General features: G+C 39.9%; 1 protein-coding gene across 8 annotated transcripts in view; it reads right to left on the bottom strand.

Moving 5' to 3' along the window:
• Positions 1–18,016, bottom strand: part of CACNB2 (calcium voltage-gated channel auxiliary subunit beta 2) — a 402,304-nt gene that overhangs the window by 201,222 nt on the left and 183,066 nt on the right. The window contains exon 1 of one of the 8 annotated variants that reach the window (XM_009000004.5): positions 1,932–2,195. The exons of the other annotated variants lie outside the window; for them this stretch is intronic. Coding sequence (XP_008998252.3) covers positions 1,932–1,982 — 51 coding nt within the window. The 5' untranslated portion in view covers positions 1,983–2,195. Of the gene's footprint in view, positions 1–1,931; positions 2,196–18,016 lie in introns of those variants that run through there. 8 annotated transcript variants of the gene reach the window in all.

The following is an 18,016-nucleotide window of genomic DNA, read 5'->3' as shown; positions in this document are numbered from 1 at the left end:
AAAACATATTAATATACATATATATAATTTTTAAATTTTTCTCCTGTATATTACTGTCCAAACTTGAAAGAAACATTTCTGTCATTATTGGAGAACTTTAAGACTAAATCGAAAGTGCTGAATGGTCATAAAGACTTTATAAAGAGTTATATTAAACTTTAACCATTCAAAAATCCAAACCTCCATGTATTTATAAGCCCTATTCAAGCACAGTCATTAGTTAAAATGAGAAGTGGCCAGGCCATAGGAAACAAAAAGTCTATTTTTAGGGAACAAGTAATTTAAAAGAATAAACATCCCTGTACAGATTCTCCATAATACTTCCACACAGGACTAAAGTTAATCGTAGGATAAATTATTCATGTGATTATTACTGTTTTGTAGACATGCATCTTGCTATGCTTCCCAGGTTGGTCTCTAGCCTCTGCCTCAAGCGATCCTCTCAACTCACCCTCCCAAACTTGTGGGATTACAGGTGTGAGCCACCCTACCTGGCCTCATAACTATTTAAAATTGTCATTCTTATTAAATAACTGTGTCATAATTGTGACCAGTTCTGGTGCTGAAAATATTCAAAATGGCCAATGGAATGTATTTGGCAATTTGCATTTTAGGTTATACATGTCTTCCTAATCCAAAGAATTCCTCTACAGGAAAAAGTATAGCAGTTATTTTATGTTTGATAATATTCTTAAAAAGAAGGCAAGTTTACAGGAAATGATTTCAGATGTCCTCAAACAGGTATTCAGTGATTTCTAAATTGGATGCAAACAGCATTTGCAAGTGTATGTGACACATCTAATGCCCAGAAATTGTTTATAATGAGTGCATACACTGCCAGATTTGTCAGATCCTAAAGAAACAGAACTGTGGCATGCAATACTTAATGAGGGCCAGCTCAGCAAGTGAAATTCTGTATCTTTAGAAAACTTAAATTGAAATCTAATAAAAGAATCATCAAAAATCACACAGATTAAGCAAAGTATCTCAGTTTCCAGTTTTACACGACACAGAACAGAAGAGATGACCACAGAGTTATTTCCTAGCAGGGATTTTCTTCTCTCTCTTACTAAATTTAGTATATGTTGGAACAATTAGAAACAAAAGTACTTAAAAATAATTTTTAGACAAACTATTAATTTTAAAAAGACACTTTCATGTCCTATTTGCACAGATATTTGTAACTTTATGATTTTCATTTTTACAGGCCCTGGTTTAGTTTTAGGTTCAGGATTTTTGTGCATGCTTTCGTCCTTTCCTAGAAAGGCACCAATAAATAATAATATGATCTTTTCTCTAAGAATTCTAAACCAAATCCAAAGACCCAAACAGCCAGCCCCCCATGTGGCAAAGCTTTAAGTATTTTAACATTAGATGCTCACGTCTGTTTTATTAAATTCAAAATTTCTAAAGTGATGAAGAGTGAAAACCATCTTAACTTGCAGCAACACAGCAAGTCAAACCGTCATGATTTACACAGCAAAGTCAAACCAGTCATGATTTTCACCGAAAAGTCTAATCACCATGATTTTCACATTAAATTCAAACCATCGTGCTTTACATGGAAAGGTCTCAGACAAACACAAAACTCAGTGGCTAGCCTGTCAGAATGATACTCAAGACAAGTGCTTGTCTAGAGCTGGAAAATGCATTTTCATTTTCCACTAAGTTTGTCTGCACCGGGACTCTCTCCCCAAGCTACTAAATTAATCTCCATAAGATACAGTTTAAAACCAGAGTTACAGTTTCACTTGCTTAAACCACCACTGCATTAAAGTAATAACACTGTGAATGGCAACATTTCTGGCAAGATAAGAAAGTCTAAAAAGTAACTAATGTGATTTTAGCTCAAGCTCAGCAACAGTTCCAAGCGTTCCTGTTTTTCTCTAAACCACACCTTGCGTCTGGCCGGTTTCTCTCCGTATGCTTACCCCAGGAATAATGCATTTAGTTTGAGGAGATACAAGGCGTCTGTCAAGCATGCTAAACCAATTCCAAGTGCGCCCAGCACTCCAGCAGGAACTTTCTTCACAGGAGCAAGAATTCAGGACTAGCTAAAGGCAGCCAAGTCTTGTTTTGCTGAACAGCATATCAACTGCTTTCCTTTTTCTTGCCGGCTTGGGGTGTGTAGTCTGAGTTAGGGTGACTTTCTAAAGTTCCTCAGATCGCAATAGCTCTCTGTTCCAGAGCCACTTAGGCAGAACCGGGGAGCTCATCAAATCAATTAACAAACGCAAGTGGGAGGGTCTTTTTCCCCTCTAAATTACGTCAGCTGGCTTTGAAGAGGGACGCCTGCAAACTTGTCAGAGTAGAGTAACACTTCATTAGTATCAGATGCGACAGGTCCCTCCAGGGCTCCGGAAGAGAACAATAGGTTGCATAACTGGATAAGCTGTTAGCATTCCACGAAAACTACTGCGCTGAAAAGGTCTGGAATAAAAGTAAAAATATTTTTCTCCTCCCACCCAGTGAAGAAATATTTTCTCTTTTGCACACAAGAAAGTGATATCTTTCCTTTTTTGTTGCCTTTCAAGTTCTTAGTGTGTATGGAAAATCCGATTTTTTTCCCACATCAAATGAGTATCACTTGGAGACATTTATCTTGTTTAAATTGAAAACTTCTTTATTAAAAGACAGCATTACAATTATAATAAACACAGAATTCTGAGAGCATGCTTGCAGCACACACACACACACACACACACACACACACACACACGGGTATTACTATCCAGGAAATAGAAAGAACTCCTACAAATCAAAAGACCCCCAACTGAAAGAATATGGAAAACAAGACATGAATAGACAAATCATAGGAGATAAACTTCTAGTGGTCGATAAACAGAATAAAATGATGGACTTCCTTTCAGGAAATACAAACTAAAATCACAGTTCACCATTTTGCCTCCATCAGGGTGGAAATATTTTTTAAAAATCTGAAAATCTCAGATCTTGGTGAAAATGTTAAGAAGGAGATGGAAAGCTATGGCCCGCAGGCAGGCCCAGCCAGCCAGCCACCTGTTTCGTATAACCTGCAAACTAAAAGTGTGTTCCACATTTTGTTTGTTTTTGTTTTCTGAGAGGGAATCTCACTCTGTCACCCACGTGGGAATGCAGTGGCCTGGTCTCAGCTCACTGTAATGTCCCCTTCCAGGTTCAAGCGATTCTCCTGCCTCAGCCTCCTGAGTAGGTGGGACTAGAGGCACTCACCTGGATAATTTTTGTATTTTTAGTAGAGATAGGGTTTCACCATATTGGCCAGGCTGGTCTCAAACTCCTGACCCCAAGTGATCCACCTGCCTCGGCCTCCGAAAGTGCTGGGATTACAGGAGTGAGCCACTGCACCCCACACATAATTTTTAAGTTACTGGGGAAAAATCGAGAACAGAATGGTATTTTGTGACACACGACAATTACATGAAATGCAAATCAATGTGCTTAAATAAAGGTTTATTGGAACATGTGGGCTTGTTCATTTATGTATGGTCCATGGCTACTTTTGTGCTGCAAGATCAGAGTTGTTGCAACACAGGCCATGTAACTCGCAAGGCTTAAATGTTTCCTATGTGGCCCTTTACAGAAAAGCTTTGTAAACCTTTTTTTTTTGTAAAGCCATAGCTTTCCATCTCCTTAACATTTTCACCAAGATCTGAGATTTTCAGATTTTTAAAAAATATTTCCACCCTGATGGATGCAAAATGGTGAACTGTGATTTTAGTTTGTAAACCCAGGATGCAGAGCAACCAGACTTTCACATACTATTAGTGGGAGTATAAACTGGTACAGTCACATTAGATATTTAGCAGGATATAATGAAATTGTTGATGTACAAATACTTAGGCTTGGCATTCCACCTCTCAGTACATACACAGGGTCACCCTCACATGAGTATACAGGAAGATGCATGAACAAAGAGTCCCTAGCTACACTGAGGGGCTGTAGGAAAAAACAGTAAATAAGCTGGGCAAGGTGGCTCAGACCTATAATTCCAGCACTTCGGGAAGCCAAGGTGGGAGGATCATTTGAGCCCAGGAGTTTGAAAGCAACCTGGACAACAAAGGGAGACCCCATTTCTGCAAAAAAATTAAAAAATTAGCCAGTCATGGTGGCATGTGCCTGTGGTCCCAGCTACTTGGGATGCTGAGTCGGGAAGATCATTTGAACCCAAGAGGTAGAAGCTGCAATCAGCTATGATCATACCATTGCACTCCAGCCTGGGTGGAGTGAGACCCTCTTTCAAAAAAGAAAGAAAAAAGAAAAGAAAAGAAAGAAAGAAACTAGATGCGTATCACCAGAAAAGAGGGTAAAGTTTTGGATACTATGCAGTAGTGAAAGTGCATGGTCTGGAAGTTACCTACTTGAGTAAACCCCTATAAACACAATGTTGATACAAGAAGCAAGTTGTGGAACTTTGAGGTACCTTAAGAACCTATCTGTATAAGCATTTCCTTTTCTCCACACCCTCACCAACATTTGCTCTCTCTCATTCTTTGATCATAGCCATCCTAACAAGAATAAAATAGTATCTCATTATGCCTAGTGATGTTGAACACTTTTACATATATTTGTTGGCCAGTTTTATGTCTTCTTTGGAGAAATGTCCATTCAGGTCCTTGGCACATTTAAAAATTAGCCTATGAGGCCAGGTGCGGTGGCTGACACCTGTAATTCCAGCACTTTGGGATGCTGAGCTGGGCGGATCATGAGGTCAGGAGATTGAGACCATTCTGATTAAGACAGGTTTAGTGAAACCCTGTCTCTACCAAAAATACAAAACATTAGCCAGGCGTGGTGGCATCTGCCAGTATTCCCAGCTATTCAGGAGGCTGAGGCAGGAGAATCACATGAACTCAGGAGGCAAAGGTTGCACTGAGCCAAGATTGCACCACTGCACTCCAGCCTGGGAGAAAGAGACTCTGACTTAAAAAAAAAAAAATCAGGTTATATCTTTTTTCTATTCTGTGAGTTATTTATATATTTGGGGTATGAACCCCTTATCAGATATGTAATTTGAAAACATTTATCCCCAACCCACAGGATGCCTTTTCATTTTGATAACTATTTTCTTTGCTATGAGAAAGCTTTTTTGGTTTGGTATAATCTCACTTGTTTATTTTTGTTTTTGTTGCCTGAGCTCTTGGTGTGATATTTTAAAAAATTATCCCCAAGGCCATTCAGAAGATTTTCCACAATGTTTTCTGGGAATTTTATGGTTTCAGGTCTTTAATCCATTTTGAGTTGATTTTGTTCATGGTCTAAGATAATGATCCAGTATGTAATGATTCACTGTGTAAATGAGCATCGAAACCTCATGTCGTACACCTTAATATAGAGAGACATTTTTAAAAAGAAACTATGACATGATTTGTAGCAAATCTGAAAATATGCAGAAATACTATATATTTTACGTAGGTGGTAAAACATGTAAAGATAAATATGAAAATAATGAATACCAAATCCAGGACGGTGTTTATGTCTGAAGAGGAGGATATCTGGAAGGGTTAGTGAGGGGAAGGGACAGCTTTATCAGTAACATGTTTCCAAAACTAGGTCATACCTACATCCATGGTCATTCTATTTTTTATGCTTCTTTGTATTCTGAAATAATTTATAATAAATACCTAAAATTAGGAAAAACTGTTAAAAACTTTTATACAAAAAGTGCTAGATCATTGTTTGGCTATTAAAATGCTTATGCCACACTTCCATTATATAATAAATGCTACAATAGATAAGAGTAAATAAAAGAAAATAGTAGGCCAGTCACAGTGGCTCACGCCTGTAATCCCAGCACTTTGGGAGGCTGAGGTGGACAGATCACTTGAGCTCAAGAGTTCAAGACAGGCCTGGACAATACAGAGAGACCTCATCTCTACAAATAATACGAAAATTAGCTAGGCGTAGTGGTGCATGCCTGTAATCCCAGCTACTCAGGAGGCTGAGATGGGAGGACTGCTTGAACCCAGGAAACTGAGGGGACAGTGAGTCTATATTATGATACTGTACACCAGTCCATGCAATGGGAATGAGACCCTGTCTTAAAAAAAAAAAAAAGAGGAAGAAGAGAAAGAAAAGAAAAGCCAAAGCAAAAGAAAAAAGGGGACTACTAATTTGTTTTGACAATAAAGATTCCATTGTTGAAAACATTTAGAAAAAACTTGTAAGGAAGCATATGAATTATATTAACAGTGGTTGTGGGTTACTGAGTAGTGGTTTGAGGGTATTTGTTTTTTCCTTCCTTTTAAAAAATTTAGTACTTTTCAAACTTTCCACAATGGGTTTGAATTACTTTTCAACCTCAAATAGAGTTTAAGTGTCTAACACAAAACCAAGGATTATCTAATTTGAGAGGGAAATGAGAACCCTTCGTTTAACTCTGCATTTACTATGGGTTAGGATATTTTTTATCTCTGGGAGGACAGACTTTAACTTGTCAAAAACTGACAGACATGCAAATGAATTTGTCCAGTATAAATAAATCGGTCTAGAAGAAATGCAAATGTTTGCTGTCTTGTAGGAAAGTTATCTCCCCTAAGTTGTCTTTTATTTATTTAGTTAGTTATTTTTTTGAGATGCAGTCTCTCTCTGTTGCCCAGGCTGGAGTGCAGTGGTACAATCGCAGCTCACTGTAACCTCTGCCTCCTAGGTTCAAGAAATTCTCATGCCTCAGCCTCTCTAGCAGCTGGAATTACAGGCACTCACCACCACACTTGGTTAATTTTTGTACTCTTAGTGGAGATGAGGTTTTACTATGCTGGCCAGGCTGGTCCCAAATTCCTGACCTCAGGTGATCCACCCACCTTGGCCTCCCAAAGTGTGGGATTACAGCATCAGCCACTGTGTCCAGCTCACCCTAAGTCCTCATTTTATTGTTCTGGAGAATATTAACCAGTTCTTATATCTAATTAAACAATAATAGCCCAGCATTCTTTCTTTCAATGATTATACATACTTAAACCTTTCCCACAATTTTTCAAACTGGCTTAACCATGCTGGCTCCTTTAATGAATTAAAAATACATATTTGGCTTATATTCAAACTATATTTGTTTGAAAGAAATGTTCTGAAAGTTTGGAAACATTATATTTGGACACCAGTTTAAAATTTGAAACCATAGTTCCTTTCTCTTCTGACAATGGTATATTTGAATATTAGCTTTCCAAACCCAGCCCACTTTACTTTATAATGCCACTAAAATATATTTACAATAGAAAAATGTTAACTAATAATGATTTCGGGTAACCAAAGCAACTTAGGTTTGAAGAGAAGGATGAGGATGGAAATTCTAAATGGGACATACTGGAATTTCAATGCCTTTCTAAGCTTCTGTAAATTCTCTAATACTAAATAACTGTTTGTGTATTTGTTACAGGTATACCATTCTTTTCCCACATTAATTCGGTTTTTTTTCTTGCTCTCAAATGGGACTGAGAGATATTTTGTTGAGGTCCTTGTGAAAAACATAAAGAGAAAAACTAATAAGACAATCTAAGGAATAAATGTACCCATCAGTGAGAAATAGACTTGAGATTGAAAACCTGAAAAGAGAATAATTGAGGTTCAGGTAAGACAGGAAGTGACAGACTTAGTTTTTTTTGCAATGAAATATCACTTTGTTGCACAGGTTGGAGAGCCTCTCGGCTCACTGCAACCTCCGCCTCCTAGGTTCAAGGGATCCTCGTGCCTCAGCCTCCTGAGGTAGCTGGGATCACAGGCACGCACCACCACGCCCAGCTATTTTTGTTGTTTGTTTATTTGTTTTTACTAGAGATGGGGTTTCACTGTGCTGGTTAGGGTGGTCTTGAACTCCTGGCCTCAAAGTGATCTGCCTGCCTTGGCCTCCCAAAGTGCTAGGATTACAGGGGTGAGCTATCACACCCTGTGGAAGTGATGGGCTTTAGATGAGAGATAATTTGTTATGGCTGACACCAGAAGAAATTAAAAATCCAAAATAATTTGGTCACTTTCCAGTGTCAAGAGAATAGAAAAAGAAAGGCAACCTTAATTTGGGTGGGTAAGTCCACAACCAACAATATGCTTTGTTTTTTTTCACTTTTGTACTTCTGACAAATTTTCATATTAGCTGTCTGTAACTAAGGGAATGAATGTCTGAAGTGGACAGTCATACTATGGAATAAACATATTAAAATAGCATGTTTTCAGGGCTTTTTTCCTGGGTATAAAATAATCTTTCTGGTTATATTTTCATCGTAGAGTACCAGAAAATCAGTAAGAAGAAAGCACAAAACAACACTTCTCCTTGTCATCTCCCAGGTTCCTAATCTATAAAAAGAGGATAAGACTTCAAAACATAATTGCCAGAATTACATAAAACATCTGTGCTAGTACACATCTGGCCCATCAGAATTGCCAAATCAGTGTTAATTTCCTTAGCTGTAACTTAGTGGTTCTCAACTGGGGGTGATTTTGACCCCTCAGGGGACATTGGGCAATTTCTAGAGCCATTGTTGATTGCCACAGTGGGGAGGGGTGAGGAGTTTACTGGTATCTAGTGGGCAGAGGCCAGGCTTCCTGCTCAGCATCCTGCAAGGCAAAGGAGAGCCTCCCATCTGAGGCCCTCTGTCTCCATAGTGCTGAGACTGAGAAACCAGCCAGAATCGAAGGTGCCCTTTATATCAAACCTATCAATGTGAAGTGCTTTCAAATAAAATCTAAGATCCCAGAATGTGAAATTCAAATTCTCTCTCCATCTAGTTCAAGTTGCTTAAAAGCAGGACAGAAGACTGGAGAGGCAAAGTGAGGAGTAGAAAAACTAGACCACTGTGAGTTTGGTGCATCTCAAAAGCAGCTCCTGTGGTCTTAGTAAAGTGCCCAGTTGTTCTGTGATTCTGGAAGAAGCCCACAGAGGCCACTGGAGTAGTTGAGGATCAGATTGCAGAGGACCTGAGGTTTCTGCGGTCCCAACTCATATTCACACAGTGGAACATCTGACCTTAGCTTGTTTCCAGTATCCTTCCACCCGCTGCCTCTGTCACTTGCCCCAAGTCATCTTTGCTAAATGGTGAAATGGAATTAATGAAAATGACATTATAACTAGAGAATTCCTAGTTATAATGTGCTATTTTAATAACTAAAGATGCTCACTCACTAAGTTGAAAAGAGAAGGGTTATTTTGTTGTTTTATTTGTACTCAGCCTTGTTATTATGTCAACATAAACAGAAAGCAAAGAGGAGAGTTTCAGGAATTCCGAACCTTCAATCTGAGACAACAACGTTCTCATTTGTTATTTTAAACTTTAAAACAGCAGCAGACCTTTCTGGAAGGGGAGGTGGTGGCCAAAGTATAAATATGTTATGTTGCCAGGAGACAACCCAAAAAAAAAAATGCAGAATGTTGGAGATCACACACTTCAAGTGGTCAGTCCAGACTTCAAAGTCCAGACTATTTATCCAACCATGCAGGATTGTGAAAAAATTCCCTTGATCACACCCCAGTTTAGAGTTTATGCCTCAATAGTGTCATCTTTGATTATACAAGGCCATGTGATGTGAACAAATACGGATAATTATGGTATGTGTTAGCCAGACAATGAATCATAATAGCAAAACAAAACTCTAGTGTGTGTGTACACGCTAAGGCTCACATGTGTTTTTGGTAAATAACAGCCAACACATCCTTTCCTCAAAAAATAAGAGTAGGAAACAATTTCACATGCCATAGTAAAAAGAAACAAGATGGAAATAATCATAGACATAATAGGATTTTCTTTCAACATAGCAATCTATGGTGTTGCTAAATAGTTTTTTTTTTTTAACATTAACAAAATTTCTACCTGAGCTATAGCTAGTGACTGAGAAGAGTAAGAAAAAGAGCAAAGCACTTCGGTCCCCAAACTGTACTATTTAATGCAAGTAGTTGTACTATGGAAATCCCTTCCACAGACTTTATTTGAGATGGAATCTCGCTTTGCTGCCAGGCTGGAGTGCAAAGGTACTATTTCAGCTCAATGCAACCTCTGCCTCTGGGGTTTAAGCGATTTCTCCTGCCTCAGCCTCCCAAGTTGCTGGGATTACAAACGTGTGCCACCATGCCCAGCTAATTTTTATATTTTTAGCAGAGACGGGGTTTCACCATGTTGGCCAGATGGTCTCGATCTCCTGACCTTATGATCCACCTGCCTCGAAGTGCTGGGATTACAGGTGTGAGCCATGGCCCCCTGGCCCCTTCCTCAGATTTTATCCCTCTCAGAAGTCATGATTAACCCGGCCTCCAATTCAGCAGCTTCAGATGAGGTGAGACTCTTTATTCAAATCAGAGCCACTCAAATAAATGAGCCTTTTTGAGACAGCACATTGAATTCAAGCCTGTCACCGCTAACTGCAAAAACTGAAAAATACTCTTTTGCATCCCCCACCCCTACCTTGAATGAGATACACTTGAAAATGAGAAGCTACTGTTACTAATGAAGAGGCACAGTAATTTTACCTTCATGAAAACTGCCACTTCAAACAATGCTAGAAATAATAGGAGGAAAGGGTGTTTTGGGGACTTTGGTTTCTTTACCCCCTAGCCCCACAGATCTGTTGAATTATAAATTTGACACTGAAAATCATAGCCTGTAATTTTTTGGTACTTGTAACCTGCATTTAACATGGTTAAGTCCCTTTTCCATATTATCAAAATGAATGAAACATCTTTTCAGAGTTAACTGTAAATGAACTACTAATTATGGTCTAAAGTAGTTAAATGACTCTAAGTAATTCAATGTATTATGCATAATGTTTCAATATTTCTCCTGAATACAATTTCCACTGAATAATTCAAGGTATGCTGGAGACTAAGGAGGTCACCTAAAGTGCTGTTTTTGTCCCACTGTGTTTTTTAGATACACACTCTTATCCCATTCGCTAATCCTCTTCTCCCAGCCTTTTTCTGGTCTGCCATCTGCAGGGATTTCCTCCTGAAAGGCTCACTTCTCACCTATGTTGAAAGAACACTTATTCTCTAGTCCTGGAATCCTCTTTGCTTCTGTGAGATTGGATTTTCCTGAATATTTAAGGTCTTTGAGTTCCAGATGGTTGCACTGAATGCCAATTGGATGACCCTGCATGGATTGCCAATACACTTCTTGATCTTTCTGTGTCCCCAAAAGAGCTACTAATTCCTCATACTGTAGTCCTCTACACTACAGCACACAGCACCCCCATGCTCCCCCATCCTCTCAGCCAGACACCTACCAAGCCTTGTCCATGCTAATTTCAAAGTGTTTCTCAAATCCAACTCTTGTCACCTCTCCCTTTAGCAATATCCCCAGCCCATCTCTTGGGATGCTGGCCAATCTCCACAGAGCAGCCAACGTGGTCTTTCATAAGGCACAGACAGCTTGCATCATCCTGCTGCTTAAAATTAAAGTCCTTCACTCATATCTTGCTGCAGCTGAGATAACTGTGGCCTGCAGGGCCTGGGGAGACGTGGCTCCCACCCACATCTGGGACTTCCTCTCCCCTCACTCTGCCCCTTCATCTCCACACTGCAGCCATATTGGTGACCTGATGTCCCTGGACTGAGCCAAGAGCATTCCTGTGTTGGGGCCTCTGCATTTTCTCTTTCATCTGCTTAGGGAGCTTCCCCCTCACTACCCCCGCCCCACCCCCAATCAACTCCTGCAGGCTGCCACCATGAACACGCTCAGCACTTTTAGCGCGATACAATTTGGCCCACAATCCCAGGGAAACCCTGAAGTTCATTCAGTACAGTGAAGAGGACACCAGATTTAGATTTGGAGATCCGAGCTAGGCCTGGCTCTGTTGTCATTAACTGAGTGGCTAAGTTACTTGACAGGCCTGAGACTCAGTCTTCTGTTGCCAAGAGAGGATGTTCCACTCATCACAGGGAGAAAGAATAGTGACTTAGTATTCAAACCAACAGTTCTAGAGCTGCTATTCTACTAAACATGTCGAAGGACCAAGACTTTATGCAAGAATCTCAAGCAGTCGGCTACCACTTAGAATTTCTAGAGCTTCTCAGTTAATTTACGTTAAAAAAGTCAGAAGAAGTAGTGCAGGCCAGGTATTGTGGCTCATGCCTGTAATCCCAGCACTTTGGGAGGCCAAGGTGGTTGGATCACAAGGTCAAGAAATCAAGACCATCCTGGCCAACATAGTGAAACCATGTCTCCACTAAAAATAAAAAAAAATTAGCATGGTGGAGCATACCTGTAGTCCCAGCTATTCAGGAGGTTGAGGCAGGAGAATCGATTGAACCCACTGCACTTCAGGCCTGGGTAGCAAGAGTGAAACTGTGTCTCAAAAAACAAAAAAAAAATTTTTTTTTCACTTTTTTTTTTTTTTTTTTTGAAATGAGATGGCACCTAGCTATGTTCCCCAGGCTAGATTGCAGTGACGCAAACACAGCTCTCTGCAGCCTCAAACCCCCAGGCTCAAGTGATCCTCCTGCCTCAGCCTCACAAGTATCTAGGACAGGTATATGCCACTGTGCCCAGCATCATCTAATTAATAAATATATTAGTCTTAATTTTAACTTTTAGTTATTTTGGAGACAGGGTCTTGCTCTGTCTCTCAGGGGAGATGCACAAGCATGTCTCACTGTAGCCTCAACCTCTTGGGCTCAAATGATCCTCCCACCTCAGCCTCCCAAGTAACTGCGATCACAGGAACACACCACTACACCTGGCTATCTTTAAGTGTTTTGTAAGACTGCGTCTTGCTATGTTGCCCAGGTTGTTCTTGAACTCCTAGGCTTGAGTGCTGCTCTCACCTTAGGACTCCCAAAGTGCTGGAAGGAAGGAAGGAAGGAGGGAAGGAGGGAAGGACAGATGGAAGGAGAGAGACAGTGACAGACAGACAGACAGACAGACAGACAGACAAGGTTTTGGCTAGGTGTGGTGGCTCAAGCCTGTCATCCCAGCAACTTTGGGAGGCCAAGGCAGGAAAATCACTTGAGACCAGGGTTCAAGACCAGCCTTGGCAATATAGGAAGACACTATCTCTGCAAAAAATTTAAAAAACTAGCTGGGCATGTTGGCACATGCCTGTAGTCCCAGCTACCTGAGAGGCTGAGGCACGAGGATCCCTTGAGCTCAGGGGGACAAGGTTACAGTGAGCTATGATTCAACCACTGTATTCTAGCCTGGGAGACCAAGTGGGAGCCTCTCTCTAAAAAAACAAAAACAAAAACTAACTAAGTTTGAGGCAAATTGCTTGGTAGGTCAATTTCTGCAACTAAAAAATGGAGACACTCTTGACTGACACATGATTGGGGGGCCCAGTGCACACCAAAAATGTGGTGTCTCTGCCAGGTGCAGTGGCTCATGCCTATAATCTTAGCACTTTGGGAGGCCAAGACAGGTAGATCATCGGAGGTCAGGAGTTCAAGTCCAGCCTGACAAACAAAGGTGAAACCCTGTCTCTACTTAAAAATACAAAATTAGCCAGGGGTGGTGGCACACCCCTGTAATCCCAGTTCTCTGGAGGCTGAGGCAGGAGAATAACTTGAACTGGGAGGCAGAGGTTGCGGTGAGCCGAGATTGTGTCATTGCACTCCAGCCTGGGCAACAAGAGTGAAAATCCATTATTTCTGTTAATTTGCATTCCATATTATGGACTTCCAAATTGGCTCACTATGTTTCCTCGCATATTCCTTTACGAATACCATCCATTTATTCTGTAAGTATCTGTGACTGGCACGGCCAGCAAAACTTCTGCATTCTGAAATGGCCTCTTTGTCTCCCCAGCAAACTCCAATCCATATTTTTTTTGAAACAGAGTCTCACTCTGTCACCCAGGCTGCAGGGCACTGGTATGATCTGGGCTCATCACAACCTCTGCCTCCTGGGTACAAGTGATTCTTCTGCCTCAGCCTCCCGAGAAGCTGGGATTACGGCCACCACACCTGGCTAATTTTTTATATATATACATATTTTTAGTAGAGACAGGGTTTCACCATGTTGGTCAGGCTGGTCTTGAACTCCTGACCTTGTGATCCACCCACCTTGGCCTCCCCAAATCCTGGGATTAGAGGCATGGGCCACCATGTCTGGCCCCATATTCTAAATCCAATGGAAGCCTCCCTTCCTTTCAGATGCCTTCCCTAACTAACATCATCAGAGAGAAAGCTTCTCTTCATTCTCCACTGCATATTGTTTATAATAGCACCAGCCACCCCGTGTACATAAATACTTACCTAATATATAATTCTCTTCCCTATAACTCTGAAGCTCCTCATGAACAGAAACTGTGTCCAGTCAATTTTGCACTCCCAGGCTCAAACACATAGATGGTACCTAATTCACTGGTGATGGTTGAGTGAATGAATAATTTCTTAAATTCTTTGCAAGTGTGAGTATCATCAAAGATTCATTTGCCTTCCTAGCCAGACATCATATAAGCAGTTAGATGTTTAAAATAGTATCTCCCCTATCATTTTGTGTAATGTTTCACCTGTTGTACATCAGCAGGCTATTCATGGAATATAACATGCCATTTTCTACAAATGACTTTAAGATGGAGATGACTGAATTTATGTTGTCTCATTTTGATGTGTTCAAATAACTGCAATTACACTGTAACAGGTTAAAACATGCCTGAGAGAAATTCACTACTATTTTCTAGATGGAGAAAATAGAAAAATCTATTAACAACATATAGCTTCCCAAATGTTTCCTTTCTGTTCAGTGTAGTTATTGAAAAGGATTATTTCCTTTCATTAGGACATTCCAAGTAAGTGAATTTTCCAGTATTAAAACTCAGTCTTTTAACTGCTCAAAAATATCACATTGAAATCCATTCTGGGGATAATATTCTCTAATTCCATATAATCTTACACTGAAAATATGGAATCCAAGTAAATATTTTTTTATGATTCAGACCCATAATTGTGAACATTACTATACTATGATTCAATTAGTGCTCCAAAATTTACAAAAACAAGCTAAATGTTCATCAACAGCAGAGTGGATAAACTGTGATACAGATTCTAAAATGGAATACTGTACAAAGCTCATAGACCAACTGTAGAAATGTAATATTCAGTGAAAAAAGCAAGCCCTCAAAAATATATACACAGAATATGATTGCATTTACACATAAAGTATAAAACTAGGCAAAATCATTCTATTTTGCTTGGGAATATGTGCAGATGTGGAAAAATAATAAAGAAAAACAAGAGGCCAGGAGTTCCATAATCACAGCATCTTGGAAGGCTGAGGCGGGAGGACTGCATGAGCCCAGGAGTTCAAGACCAACCTGGGCAACATAGCAAAACCCCATCACACACACACACACACACAATTAGCTGGGTGCAGTGGCATGTGCTGTAGTCCCAGCTGCTCAGGAAACAGAGGCTGGAGGACTGCTTGACCCCAGGAGGTGAAGGCAGCAGTGAGTAATGATCATGCCACTGCACTCCAGACTGGGTGACAGAGCAAGACCCGGTCTCAAAAAAAAAAAAAAAAAAAAAAAAAATCATAAAAGTTAAGATTGTGGCTATCCTTTTTGTTGTAATTTTCTATAGGCCTCTCATTTCCAAAATTAAAAAAAATGTTTTTAAAATCTTTTAAATATTTCCTTGATGTTTTTAGGCAGAAAGTAAAACTTTTAAATTGAATACACTTATCACTGCCGCACATGTAAAAGCATTACAAATCTAGTAATGTAAATGACTTAGCCAGCTGTGGTCTCTAATGCAAAAATAAGATACTTTAAGAGTTTATTCCTTTTATGTCATGTTTTGACAATCATCTACCTTAGTTTCACGAATACAGTCATTATTTCTTTCACATTCACTTGGAAATCAGAGATTAATAGAACCCTAACTACCTCTCCATTATTCTAAGAGAAAGTAAAATAATATAATTATAGATATCGCATAGTCTTCAGATAATTGTTTCTAATCTGCTTATTCTATCTCATTCAGGGTAATTTTGTAAAATTACGAATATGTGGGATGTTCTTAGGACATACGTGTTACATATAAATACAACAAAAACAAAACACTGATTGAGTTGGTAAACAGCAAAGAATCTTAATCAACAAACATTAACCAAAAAATATCTACTTATTACAAATTCAGTTTCATCCATGAAAGTTGATTTGCATTATTATCTGTTATTCAGCGCTTTTTAATTATTCTTGTCATTAGCTTTGTTCTCTGATTTCTAAGATTTATGTTTAAGGGATTTTACCATCCCGGAAAGGTTTCTCTCTTTTGTGAAGACAGGGTCTTGCTCTCTTGTCCAGGCTGGAGTGCGGTGGTGCGATCATAGTTCATCACTTCCTCCAACTCCTGGGCTCAAGAGGTCCTCCTGCCTCAGCCTCTCTAGTAGCTAGGACCACTGGCATGTGCCGCCATGCCTGGCTAGTTTTTAAATAATTTTTTGTAGAGAGAGGGTCTTGCTATGTTGTTCAGGCTGGTCTTGAATTCTTGGCCTCTCACGATCCTCCTACCTCAGTGTCACAAAATGCTGGAATTATAGGCATGAGCCACCACCCCTGGCTTAGAAAGGTTTCTCCCTATCAACAACCCATGAATCCCTACCCCCCCCCACAAAAAAATTCAAAAATACAGGGAGAGGGCAAAGATGCATCAACAGGCCAGAACCTAATATGAGGTAAAGGCTCCTGCGACTGTCACTGTCGCTGTCACATATTCACACTAGTGAGGTGATTGAAATACTAAACACCAATTGCCTTCTCTCTTTTTAAAAAAAATTTTGTGGGTGCAGAGTACCTATATATATTTATGGGGTACATGAGATATTTTGATACAGGCATGCAAGATGAAATAAGTACATCATGGAGAATGGAGAATGGGGTATCCATGCCCTTAAGCATTTATCCTGTGAATCACAAACAATCCAATTATACTCTTCAAGTTATTTAAAAAGGTGGCCGGGCGCGGTGGCTGAAGCCTGTAATCCCAGCACTTTGGGAGGCCGAGGCTGGTGGATCATGAGGTCAAGAGATCGAGACCATCCTGGTCAACATGGTGAAACCCCATCTCTACTAAAAATACAAAAAATTAGCTGGGCATGGTGGCATGTGCCTGTAATCCCAGCTACTCAGGAGGCTGAGGCAAAAGAATTGCCTGAACCCAGGAGGCGGAGGTTGCGGTGAGCCGAGATCACGCCATTGCACTCCAGCCTGGGTAACAAGAGCGAAACTTCATCTCAAAAAAAAAAAAAAAAAGGTGCAACTAAGTTATTGTTGACTATAGTCACCCTATCATGCTATCGAACAGCAGGTCTTATTCATTCTTTCTAACTAGCAATTGCCTTGTCAATCACTAATTTGTCATACTTCTGGTAGCTAGCAGAATAAATTAATTAAATATTCTAAGTCCTGTTGTATTCTCTAATACATGCATAGTCAAAACATAACCTAAGACAATCTCTCAAAGTCTAGTTACATCACTGCACTTATACCCCAAGTTGATCTTTTCAATCAGTGGAATCAGTTGGAGATGGAAGGAAGGTGTTTAGAATAATCGGGGGCTCAATGTCAACTTCTCACTTATCTGAGAAAATGTCTCCTGGCCTGCAGGGATGCCCCAGAACTCCTCAGCTTCACCTAGAAGGACTCTTTCTGCTTTTCCGATTCTCTGTTTCTAAGAGACACTTTTTCCTCCTGGCTTGCTCTTTGGAAATACTGCAGTTTGTGGTGTGTGAAGCAGAGTTTACTAACAGTCGCCTTAGAAGGAAACGGGAGCTTTCTGTCCCCTGTAGTTCTACCTGTAAATCAAGTTAGTTAAGACAATAATTTTGTTTTCAAATCCATCATTTCTTGGATATGCTGATTCTACCTGTAATGAAATGACTATTGAGGGTATTCCAAAATGTGCAAAAAATCAGACAAATGTTGCTGGACAGAGAAGTGAAAGTCAAGTACATTCTTTATTAATGACTATCAATGTGCACTACAAATTTTTCAGCCCATCAATAAGTATTTACTTATTCATTATTTTTGCAACAGAATCTCACTCTGTCACCCAGGCTGGAGTGCAGTGGTGTGATCTCAGCTTACTGCAATCTCTGCCTTC

The sequence above is a fragment of the Callithrix jacchus genome, chromosome 7 (genome assembly GCF_049354715.1).
Source record: "Callithrix jacchus isolate 240 chromosome 7, calJac240_pri, whole genome shotgun sequence".
In the NCBI taxonomy this organism is placed as follows: domain Eukaryota; kingdom Metazoa; phylum Chordata; class Mammalia; order Primates; family Cebidae; genus Callithrix; species Callithrix jacchus.
The sequence above is the reverse complement of the archived record's forward strand: the minus strand, read 5'-3'. Positions and strand labels throughout refer to the sequence as shown.